This window comes from Rissa tridactyla, chromosome 6 (assembly GCF_028500815.1).
Source record: "Rissa tridactyla isolate bRisTri1 chromosome 6, bRisTri1.patW.cur.20221130, whole genome shotgun sequence".
NCBI lineage: Eukaryota > Metazoa > Chordata > Aves > Charadriiformes > Laridae > Rissa > Rissa tridactyla.
The window spans coordinates 70,987,157-71,000,048 of record NC_071471.1 but is presented as its reverse complement, the minus strand read 5'-3'; the positions used below and the strand labels follow the sequence as shown (position 1 = coordinate 71,000,048).

Sequence of the window (12,892 nt, the reverse complement as noted above, 5' to 3'; positions counted from 1 at the left end):
TACAGGGGCTTTTCACGCAAAACACACTCACCCCCCACCCTGCTCTCCTTCTCGCCGCTCTGTTGGACAATTTGTGTTGACTTCGAAGAGAAGCCTTCCCTCAGTGGAACACCTCGTTTGGTACGAGTTGGATTTACAAGCCCAACTTAGCAACTGGCCAACCTGGGCTGTATTCAAACGAGTGGCTTAAACCACTCAGCCTTTTCCTGCAGATTACAATATACCCCCAGTGCACTGGAATTAAACACGCCAAATGTTTTGTTCTGTTATCTAATTGGCTTTAAAATACTCTTGAATTAACGAACAGACACCCTATCAGCAAAGCCTCCTTGCAACGGGACCAAGAAATAGATAGCTCGGAGGAGATGAGGTACCGATAACAAAATAACAGGCAAGATTTGGGGTCTAGAAACATCCCGAGCTGTGTGTATCTCATTTTCCCTGTACCTACGGATTACTAAAGGACACAGGCACTCTTCAGTTTAATCTGCATGATACAGACAGTAAGCTTTTTTAAAAAAATAAATCTTTAAATTAAGTTTAGAAAAACAGATAAAGCTTTGCACAAGTTTTTCTTAGCACTACTACTTGCACATTTAAGCTTAAAAATTGAGCTGTAAACTTGTATACACTAAAAAAATGATGCTAGATATCGCCTTCAAATTACACAACAGCTGAAGACCATTTCAGATAAATGATTCTGAAATCAAAGATACCGAGAGTTGGAGTAAAGTCTACCAACGATGATCATGATCTCTGCTGGCTGCACTGATAACAGACACAGAGCTGCCCGAACTACCGACGGCCACACCGCTGGAGACGTCCTTTCCGAGTGCCTGACTCACCTCCCATTCATCATCATCATCTCGCTTTTATAGCCCTACAAATTGATGGATTCATGTTCGTTCCTCAAGGCAATGACATTCATATTGCCAAGCCAGGCTCCCGATGAGCTATAAAAGATGATTTGTCACCCCTTCAAATTACAGCTGGCAGCGGGGACTCTTCTCCCGCAGCCAACTCCGGTCTCTCTGGGGTGAATGAGGAAGTATCAGCATCTCTAACGCAAGGCTCTTGCTCACTTTCCTAGTTAGTGTGCACTTCCCGCGAGAAACGGGATTGAGCCTCAGCTTGAAGATGCTCTGATCGACTGGTAAGAATTCACGTGGGGGAAAACACCAAACCAAAATTTAAAAAAAAAAATAAATAGCACACACGCCCAAACGAGCCAGTTAACCATCTCCCTTGTGTGGGAGAATGGCAGAACGTCCAATATACGGAGTGAAAGTGAAATCGTCCGAGATACGTGTTAAAAGAACACCGAAAAGAAATTTAATATAAGACATTTCAGAAAAATTACTGCTGACAGTGTTCCCTATTGCCCCACTGAATGAATTGTTCTTATTTCTCAACTCCACCCGCTCCTCCTGGGCTTGGCCCTTCCCCTGCCCAAGCGGCCCCTGCAAACCTCGTGCTGCCGCCCATCCACCTACCCAGCCACTCGCCAGCTGCGCGCTCTAAACCTCTAGCGTTGCGAAGCAACAGCTTTCTCAGAAACAGTGCTTCCAGTTTCAGGAGTTCTGTTCTTCTAATAGAGAAAACAGCTCGAAACAAGAACTGAAGGTTTCCAATTTTTTATTTTTTAATTGTTGTTTCATTCGCCACCAAGCACGCTGCTGCTTCGGCTGAGTAATAGTTGTCATAATGTTGCTCAGAAGCGGCTAAGTGCCTGTAAGTGTGCCTTTTTTTCTATTAAAAAATCACTACATTTTTTGCACTTGTGTTTGATACAGAGCTAAGACAGCCATCCAATTCTCGTTATGAACCCAAGGAGTTCCTGAAGCAATAGCTTATTGAGCTGTCTGACGGCAGTGAACTGAACAAAATCCTTTAACTTCCATGTCGGGTACCCTGCTGAGGCAGCTGGTGTGACACATCTGCTCTCGGCAGAGGTACAGCAATCCTGTTCACAGAGTAGGTGGGGGAAGAAGTGAATTTATCTTCGGCATAAACACTGTGATGGCATCTCCATTATTCTGCTAGTTGGCACTAAAAGCAGGATCACAGCATCCAAGCAATGAAATATCATCCTCAATCACATTTTACCCTGCGGCCCTAAGCATAGCTAAGGTGCTAGCAAAATAATAAATACTAACCCGAACCTACTTTCCGAGTAATTCAGAAAAGCTGGTACAGACCAACGCTTTTGTGCTACTATTCACAAGGGAGGTATGCAAGACCTAACCCACCAATAAATATCAACTTACAGCATTTTAACCACCTTTTTAAAAAGTAGTTTTAGGGAAAAATAAACACCAAATACACTCAAGTGTTTCTGGTCTACGAGGGAATAGACAGGAGGAATCACAAGCAAGGGATTCTTACGAAGAAAACCATTACTGAGTCCCATATCAATGCCCACACCGCATCCCACCAGGGCATCCCGTTCCATCTGCGGAGGCAAAGACCCTATGGAGCCGCAGCAAAGCTCCCGCTCCCCTTTTTCTGCACATACAGTGCCCTTTCCTAACATCCCTCATCCAAGAAGTCTAACCAGAAGTTTGCTCGTATGCATAAAGGATAACAATTTTCCCTGTTTCCATTCCAGATGCACAGGGCTGCTACTTCACAAACGTATTTAGCAGCAATTTAAATGCAGAAAAGATAATAGACCCTGCCCACAATTCTTCCAGTACAGCAACTGCTCTGCGGGGTGGGCTGGGTGCCCCCTGCCCTGTGTCCGAGAGCTGGTACCAGCCCAAGCCATCACCAGCAGCCCAGGGCACCGCCAGCTCCGTCACTGCTTCTTCAGCAGCAGTTGCCTCCAACCACATTGAGATCTCAGGAAGAAATTCTTTGCTGTGAGGGCGGTGAGCCCCTGGCCCAGGTTGCCCAGAGCAGCTGTGGCTGCCCCATCCCTGGAGGGGTTCAAGGCCAGGTTGGACGGGGCCTGGAGCAACCTGGGCTGGTGGGAGGTGTCCCTGCCCATGGGTTGGAATGAGATGAGCTTTAAGGTCCCTTTCAATCCAAACCATTCTATGATTCTATGTTTAAAAAGGCTCTGCAGTATCTCTAAGATAGAAACACCATCTCTCAAATGATGCCAAACTGCAGAGCACATGTAGGTCGACAACAGCAATTTTTTTTTTTTACCTTTTCATCTCCAATTTGCTAGAAATTATTGGCTCTCCCAGATGCAGAAAGTCAGTGTGTAATAACGTCCCCGCCCATTAGGAGCACCTGGGCACCGAGGATCTTAAGACTGGAAACCTTAAACTCTCTTAATTAGAGAAATCATTTACATTCTCAACTGTAATTCAAAATATACGGACAAACGCAGAAAAGTCCATTCGCCTTCTATAATTAACCTGCCCCAAAGCAGTGCACTTCAGGCAGAAAGCTTAAGGCTGAAGCCTTTATGCATCAAGAAGCACACAGATAATTCTTCTGTAACTTCTTTGGTCTAATGCTGCATGGCTTCTAATTTTTTTCTTCTGAATGCAAATATAAATTTCATTCCTGGAACATTATTAAACTTCCCCCCCCTGCCCCCATCTGAAAAAATCCAGTACCATCATCTGAGCATCCCAGTTGTCAACGACAACAGCCTTAGGGGCTGATCTGTAAGAACTTAACTAGTTAATAATTAATGAGGAACAAAGCTGGGCAGTAAACGACAAAAAGTGTGCTGTAGTTAACATATTTGCAAAAATCAGGGTTGAGAGTCCTGGTATCTGTGAGCAGCTCCTAGTGTCTGCCCTGCTGAGTACAGCCTGAAGTTCATGATTTCTCACGCAAGTCAACAGAAAGACTTCCTTAAATGAGGGCTGACAGCTGCATTGTTTTCCCTTTTCCTCCTTGAAGTGATGTGACAACACTTCTGTCCCCAAACATATACCTCCTCTCCGTGCATCTGCAGGACAGGGTGCCTTCTGACAGTCCAGGTTTCTGCCTTACACACTCCTCTGCTCCTTTCCACTCAATTCGTGCTTCAAGGAAAAAAAAAGTTACTCTGCCTCCAAGATATCTCTCTTCATCCTCAGTGGCTGAAAAAGTCTTTGCAGGCAGTGCAATTTGCTGAAATTATTATTTAATTTGATTTCCATCCTCACAAATATTTTATTAACGGCATCCTACAGCCATGCCCTGCACAACAAATAGTTCTTCATGCTCAGGGAAGGAATCATAGAATCACAGAATTGCCCAGGTTGGAAGGGACCTTTCAGATCTAGCCCAACCATCAACCCAACTCTGACAAAACCATCACTAAACCATATCTCTAAGCACCACATCTGCCCGGCTTTTAAACACCTCCGGGGGTGGTGCCTCCACCACTGCCCTGGGCAGCCCGTTAAAGGCTGCAGGAGCTGGCAATGATGGAATCCCCAGCTGATGTTCCAATTTTTTTTTGTATTGTCATTTTGTAGAGGAAATAAGGCCTTTGCAAAGGCACCTATGGCTGCTCTGCCTCCTCCTTTCCAGCCCCCGCTACCTCCCCCATCCCCACTCCTCCTCCAAGCCACAAGCCAGCAGCCGCGGGGCTCTCCGGGGAAGGGCAGGTTACGGACGGGGAGCTTGGACCCGAGCGAGCAGCCGACAGGCTGCGGTGAGAGAGTTCAAGTGGAAGGAAAATAAATTATGCACCAGAGGGCATGTTTGCAGCCTCTTTAGTACATTAGGGATGCCACTTACAGATGCAAGAACAGCAGGAAGAGAAAACAAAAATCACTGGTCACAGTATATAAAAAATTATTGGCAGCACCTCATGAGTAAAGAAAAATGTTTCTCTACCTACTGCTTCTGAGCCTTAAAGAAATTTGAACTGTAACAGCCAGAAAACCATCTCCTCTGAAATATCCATTTAAAAAAAATTAATGAAAATTAGGTATACTGTTCAAAGATGGTGCACTTTAAATCTGTTCTGTACCTCAATTCTAAGTTCATACTACTAATATAGCACCATCCACGACAATGATAAATTGCAATTTTATTAAAGAAACTATGTAATAAACACAGAATAACACAAGAAAAGCCCACGCAAATTTATTGGGTCCTGTAACCCTAAAAATCTCCAAACCCCTATTGATTTAAGGGCTTTTAAGCCCCTTTAACCCCTACTTTTAAGGGCTAAGATTAAGACGGCTTTTATTTTAAAACCTCCCTGGAACGGAATAGTTCTCAGATAAACATGTATTTAGGTCAGTGGCTTCCCCGCCTTCTCCAAAAACTGTGCTACTTACCCAAAATACAGGAATCTCTCTGCGGTGGAGCTGCTGCATCCTTTGAGAAAATGTATCATTAGATCAGGCAACCGGGGACATGTTATTCATTTTGGTCTCATGGCTTCACTAAATAATTACATCAGGGTTTTTCTTTCTCTAACACCACCTAAATGTAAATAGCCACCTTCAACACAGAAATAGGTTTTCTGCTCAACTGCGGTATTTGTTGTGAACTAATAATACTGCAGCAAGGTTCTTCTTGAAAACCTTACGGAAAAATAATCCAGGTTACTCACTGCTGCTTAAAACAACACATTTATGCCAAACGTTTTGTGTTTGTGAGATCTGCTGAGATGCCAGAGACGTCACGGCTATGGAAGTCCCCCCGTACGCTGCTTTAGCAAGGGCAGACTATCGTCTCATAAATATGCAAGATAGCTGCGCAGCCTTCGCAAGGCTTATATTGTCCGAATATTCAGCAAAGAGCATACTTCATCTATTTCAGACCTGCTTCCAAAACGCTGATTGCTACGTTATCTCTTACTTTTGACTATGCAATGTTTCAGCCTACTATGTTATGCATCCATAAAGGACAAAATTGTGCCAAAGGGTGCAAATTGTCCGAAACGCATGAATCTATTAACAAGAAAGCCGGGAAGAGCAACCATCAGCATTGACAGCAAAGCCAACCTACAGCATTTTGGGACATTTCAACATTTACATTCATCTTTGTGCAACTGCCATCCTAGAGGACTGCTGGATCATCCAATCCAAGAGACGTCAAGAAGACAGAAGGAGCTGACTGGGGGATGTAGAAGGTTTCCCCTGGACAACAGCAGACCTCGCAGCTTATTATCACCGACCTTCCCACCGGCTTTACTCCCAACTCAAGCACAGGCAGTATATTGCACGCATGCATTCTGATGGCAGGTTTTAAATAGCACTAAAAAAATATCACAATCTGATTTATTCAAAATGAGCAAAGTCATTAAGCCACAATGAATATTTGCATACACACAGCTGAATTTTAAATGCCAGCCATTCTTGCACGAGCTCTTGTTTAAAAAACTAGGTTTAAAACGCTAACGCGCCACACAGGGCTAAAGCCAAGTATGCATAACATCAGTCGACCAAAGGGCAGCTTTCAAAAGTTAGATCCTACAGCAGATTTAAATAGGCAGTGGCGTTGCTCCAGCTGTCGCCCCGCAGGCAGGATTCCTCCCCAGGGGCAGGACTTGGCACGTCTTTGTTGAGCTTCACCAGGTTCCTGCTGCGCCACATCTCCATGGGGTCCAGGTCCCTCTGGACGGCAGCACAGCCATCAGGTCTACCAGCCACCCTTCCAGTTGGGCATGGTTTCCAAACTGGGCATGGATGCGTCCTGCCCCATTGCCCAGCCTCAGAATCACGGAGCATTTCAGCAGGGTAGGAGAAGAACATAGACAATTTATGTATAGCCCCCATGTCTACAAATTACTTCCATTGTTGGCTACACACTCAGTACTCACATTCACCGACTCAGAAACCTGAGCAGCAGAGCGAGCTTTTCTTGCCCCAAAGAAGGGGAGAGAATTATAAATTAAATATCATCGCTATATTTAGAAAATAAGCTCTGTTTCCCACTGCAGTTACAATCATGCGAGTGTCATAACATTTTGAGCTTCCTTGGATAAATAAGCATTATCTGCAGCAAAAAAAAAAAAAAAAACAACATATTTAACATGGCACATTCTCGCTTACATTAACAGCTGTATCAAAAAGTAGCTTAAAAAACCCTCCCCAGGGAAATCCAGCATAAGGATCCAGTGTCAGCCCCTGCTCTCGCCCCTGGGCTGTGCCACCATCCCTGACACCCCTCAATCCACCCATTTCCTCAATCCCACCTTCTACTACTCCTAGCCCCAGTGAATTTAGACTTTTTTTTGGTTGGTTTGTTTGCATTATTAAAAATAATACGTTTTTCTCATCAGAGCTTTGCAGAATGAAAGCGGGAAGGTGCCGGATGGCCTCCTTTGATGTGAGAGGCTTACACTTGACCTTCTATTTTCCTTCCTGGATATTTATATCCTGTTGGCTCAGAAAACTGAACAACAGTACGATACACATAATGACCTGCTAAAGTGAAGCTTAGATCTCTCTCCTAAAAATCTATCTATCTATGGCACTTGGTGCTAACATTTTTTTATTCAACAGTAACTACAGTGGCAAACAATAAATCTTCAGTTTAGCTCTCTTGGCATTTGAGCTTGCTAAATAGATGGTTCCAAGCAAAATTTATCACTTTCAGTAATTCTAAGATACTGCCTCAGAAGGATTAGTATTTCAAATACACAAACAAAATTAATCCCAAAGAAATTAAACGACCCCCAAAATGTAACAGCTGGCATCTAGCACACCAGCGTTCTGAACTGCGACGTGCGGGACCCAACTTCGCTATGACCCTGTAAAAAAGGAAAATGCTCACATGTCACTTCTAAAATGCATATATGGGTCTGAAAGTACAGTTTTATGGCTCATTTCATCATCGCAATGAAAACTACTTGCAAAACAATGAGTCTTTATACGTAAATAACTGCCAAAGAATATTTTTGTGATGTGCAAACACTCATTTCTAAGACATTTTCAGGATTTTTATTTGTCTTTATATGCCTATAATCTTTAATTCCTTTTAATCAACATGAAATATATTGCTTATCTGAAAATATGCCAAATTTTGCTCGGTAATAAGGCGGCGTCACACATACGAGAAAAGCCAGGCACCAAAGAAGGCTGGGGACAAGGTAAAAGATTACATTTTAAATGAGGACAAAAACTTAGAGCCAGGCAATCTGTTGCTTTACAAGGCAGGTGAATGTACGTGGTTACCTCCAGGTAGTTCAAACAGGAAACACCTGAACATTCGTTGGCATTGCAGAATAACTGGACAGTAAATATACCGTATAAAAATTATTTTAATCGTGACCATATTTAAATTACTTACTTATATTATTTTAATTGTGAATAATGTCAATAAAACAGCAGCTGTGCAGAATTTTTGAGTGCATCTGCTGGAATGCACTTAGATATACCCCAAAATAGGGATTCTCTATGTGCAACACGTACATCAACTTAGGGGAAAGGCTGTATCGCATTGTGAAAAGCAGCCTAATACACGTACGCCCCTGACAATGGAAGCAGTAAGCCTCTAATACTTCTCTATTCCATTCTTGGTAACCAAAGGATTACAATCCGTTCCCATCACGGCGTTTTTCTTACCATTTAAGCTAACACAGCCAATACATATTTATTGAAATTCTTCATGCAAACCCAGCAAAGCCCTTGAAATTTAAGCCAAAAGCGTTAAAATGATCTTTAAGTCTTCCTTGGGGCTGTTTCAGCCATGTATTTTACATAGTCTCATCAGTAACGTGATAATCTAGAATAATTCTGGAGACTCAACTGCAAATTGACAGGGCATTCTCAGAAATGTTCAAGATCATCTGAAAACGTTCCGGTTTGATGTTAAAAGTTGGGAACGGTTCTTTGGAAAAAAAATTATAACTTCAAACACTGGAGCAAAGTCTAATATCTGCCGCTAAAACACTTGTAAAATGTCCTTGGAGACTCGCTCGTTCAAACGCAGCACAACCTAAGATTACAGTAATCATTAAATAACTTTCTTTTAGAGAAGTGTGGCTGGAGATTCTTTTCCCGTCTCTTAGCGACAGGGAAGTATATTGGACTGCAAATGGGAATTATGGGCAGGGTTTGACCATATTGACTTCTGATTAAAAAAGGAAAAGGTTTTATTTGCTTAGGTATTACTTGGACAAGTAATACCCAAGGCTGAATCTCTGCAGCTGAGCACAAGATCCACAAATTACACATCACTCAGTCAAACCACTCTTTTATCAAACCTGAGAACTTCCCATTCTGTATTTTTAAATATTCTTTAATTGTCAATATTTGGTTTAGGCGACATTACTTTGCAATGAAGGCAACTTAATCCCTGGCTTTACTATCACAGCAGCAATGATAATTTTTAAAATAAGAGCTTTGAATGATTGAAGTTATGCATATTCAATACTCATCCTATCTACACATTCTGATTAAAAAAAAAAAAATTCCACTTTCTCAGGAAGGAAATGGCATGTGGAGCTGATCGATCCCACTGTCAACTTTTTTCCACGTATAAACAAACAGAGGAAAACCATCGCAGGCTTCAAACGTTAGTAATGGGAGGAAGGGGGCAGAGGTCAGGTCTTTATTGCCAACTCCAAGTTCTCCACCTTAGGAAAGCAGATTTCATGGACCAAAATATATTTCTTAAAAACAACCTAATGCTAAGATTATACTTACGGAAAAAAAGTTAGTATGTTTTTCCGAGTAATGATTGCTTGTTATCTTCCTGAATTCACAGTAAATCTTGGAAACTCTTTTTATACACTACAGTGGAACTAGTACTTCCCAAATTATGCAGAGGGCTAAAAATATTTCAGCAAGTTCCCTCAAAGTCTAACGTTTCTATGAGAAGTTTTCCCACAGATAAACTCACAGTATCCATATCTATAATTTAAAACCAGTTCATATTTACTTCTAAATATCACACGTGTGAGACACCACATCAGGTCTTCAAATCAGGTATACAGGTACCCTTGTAGAAGGTTAACAATCGTGTCTCTTAGATCTGAAGTCTGGTGCCTTGATAGTGGCTTGGAAAATTTCATTGGGCAACTTCGAGTGCTTTTAAGTACCTAAAATCGTATGGATGTAGGTTTTCAAACTACCACACACGAGTAGTTTGTGTGAAGCCAGAAGATAAACCCAAGACTCCAACCATCCCAGCCGGTGGATGCTAGCATTGGGAGACCCATGTATTTCCCCACCTTATGAACGAGAATAAAATCAACTTTTATCAGTTAAAACACCTAAGCCTTCATTTATAATAGACACACAGAAATCCAGGCAGGGTGGCATCTTCATACATCGCTCCTGGCTCCTACGCCTCCTCCATTTGCTGGCTGCCGGCTCTCATCTACTCTCCGTTTTTCTCCCCTCCCTCATCAACACAGATGAATGGTTAAAATGCAGGAGCCAGAAATAACATGAAAAGATCCGTAATCTTCACCTGAACCCCTGTATAAGAAGGAGTTGTCACTAAATGTGATTAAAGGAGGAGGAGAAGGAAGGCCCCAGCAAAGCCCCGCTCCATGCCGGCACGGTGACCTGGCTTGGGAAGAGCTGATGAATGAATAACCCCTGCTGATGGGGCAATAGCCCCCCCCCACTGCAGAGGACTCACCCCTCTTCTCAAAGGGAAAATAAATTAAAAAAAAAATAAAATCAAATAAAAAAAAAAAAAGCATGGTCTAGCTTGCCAAGCTAACCCAACTTTTCATTAGAAGTGGTGAGATGTCTTCGAAATGTTACGTTCCACATTTATCAGTTAGGCTAAGCAGAAGCTATGTAAAATAGGTGTTATTAAAATGCCATATGTAATATCATATGGTATTTTCTTACATAGTTCAGTTTCTTAGCTAAAGAGGACATGAAATGGTAATTCTATGCAAAATAAGCTCTGACTCAACAGCACACTACTTTTGTATTTATCAAATTCCCTATTTTTATTTACATGTTTTTGAGTTTTGTTAAATAAAGAATTTAGCAACTTCCTGTCTAAAAAAAACAAACCAGAACAAAACCCAAAACCCAAGAATTTCAGAGCTTTGTGTATAAAGAACTAGAAAGAACTGATACCTTGAGGGCTGGCAAAGCAGCCCAATATTAAAAATAGGGTTCTTACAATCACAAAACGACTGGATGCGTGCACTTCCCCCAATGTCTTAAAATAAAAGCAAAAACCTAGACCTTAAACTTCACTTACGGAATCAAGGTGTTCTGATTTTATACACGCACATTTCATGGAGGCTATGTGCAGAACTGAGAAGTGCAGCAGACTTTTTTTTTTTCGTTTTTAATCTTGCCCTTAATAGTTTTATAAGTGTAATTAATGCTGTATTTTTTCCTATACTTTTGGCTTAATCCCATTTATTTTTCTTGAGCCAACAGTACAGGCTCACAAGTCCCTTCACCCGAGCATTAGAGAAATAGCCATTGCCATTTGTTTTTATTGACGAGAAGCTTTGAAACAAGGACGTGCTACCGCTGCAATCAGACACTGATAATAATTCTTGGCTGCAACAAAATTTGAAGTCTCTCGTTTTCCCAGAAGGGGCCCTTATTTTCGCTGGTTGCCATGGCGATGTTGCGGTATAGCTGCTGTGGGTTGCTGTAGCTTCCCACTTGGTCATGGTACGAAGTGGGAGAGGAGCCCTTTGGGTGCAGCTCCCCCACCAAGTCCCATCAATATGACAGAGAGCCACTGTCCTCTGCTGGGGCGTTTGGGGCAGGACCACGGAGCTACAACCACCCCGGTGTTCCAGGCACTGCCAGGAGCTGATACACAAAACGGCAGGGAAGCGCCACCAAGCAGAACCCTCTGCAACAAGGGTTAAATGGAGGTTTCTCTCCAGCGGCTTCACATAGGCTCCAAATAGGAACGTTTTCCTAAGCATCTAAAGAGATGAAACTAACCTCCATTCATGTCTTACCCTCTAGTTTCCCACCAACAAGACAAGGTCTGCATTGCTCCTGTTGTACTGTGCAACTTGGACATACTAAAATATTCACTTGAGAACAGTCTCCATTTATTCCAGCAAAGTTACTGCTGAATCGGAATAAGAGACGCATTTATCCACGTTATTCATGTTACGTTAGCTGCCAGCCAGGCTTGCTTCTGGTGCACCCCAAGCAGCGTGTTTTCTCCTTTCAGAAGACTTTGGACCACACCATTACTAAGAGGTCTCGTGTAGGACAACAGGCTTCAACTCATAAATTCGGGCAGGCAAAGGAACAAAGTCCCATCACCCACGGGGCTTTACTTGGGAGAAACAAAGCCTCTTATCAGCTGGGTACTACATTTGTCTTTGCTTCTGGAAGAGTAAAACAGGTTGGTGCTCTGGAAACATGCTCCGTCTCCCATGGAAGAGAAATGAGCAGACCGCGGTCTGATTTACTGACGGGTTTATCCACTCTTACATGGGAATATCTGGCGAGAGCAGCAAACCGCAGGTTACAAATCACAGCCAGGGCAAACCTCTGCGGCGGAGGAAGGTGCTGAGTCCCTTCTGTGACATCCCCAAGTCCCCAAACGCGAGGGCTGTCCTTCCCTTGAGCAGCTATCGTCGGGGGGAAGATGGATCTCCAGGGAACAACAGACAATGAGGCTGCAACAATTTTTTCTCATCCTGCAAGTCCGACTGCTTCGAGATCCATAGCCTGTCTATACGTACACAGACATTGCCACCCACCACTTACAAATTACTCATCTTTCAGACTATAAAGTCCAAAATGAAAATACAACTCAAACTGATTTACATCCCAGAGCCGTACCTTTTCAATAGCAAATATTTTATTAAATTAAGGAAAGTCAGAGTAAGCGCTAACTTCTCCAACAATTCCTGATGCCGAACTTTAAATAATTGTGTGCCGAGAGACACTTACTAATTTACAAGTCAAAAAACCCCCTACAAACCAAGAAGCCCCCACCAAGCTGTGTTTTTCCATTTTGTTCTCTTCCTTTCATAATAACGAGATGACACCAGCGGAGTCATCGGGAGAATAGCTAATGA

General features: G+C 42.7%; 1 protein-coding gene across 8 annotated transcripts in view; it reads right to left on the bottom strand.

Moving 5' to 3' along the window:
• The window catches only part of PTPRE (protein tyrosine phosphatase receptor type E), a 115,910-nt gene that overhangs the window by 64,199 nt on the left and 38,819 nt on the right, over nt 1–12,892 (bottom strand). Inside the window, exon 1 of one of the 8 annotated variants that reach the window (XM_054205737.1) lies at nt 846–1,363. The exons of the other annotated variants lie outside the window; for them this stretch is intronic. Coding sequence (XP_054061712.1) covers nt 846–865 — 20 coding nt within the window. The 5' untranslated portion in view covers nt 866–1,363. Of the gene's footprint in view, nt 1–845; nt 1,364–12,892 lie in introns of those variants that run through there. 8 annotated transcript variants of the gene reach the window in all.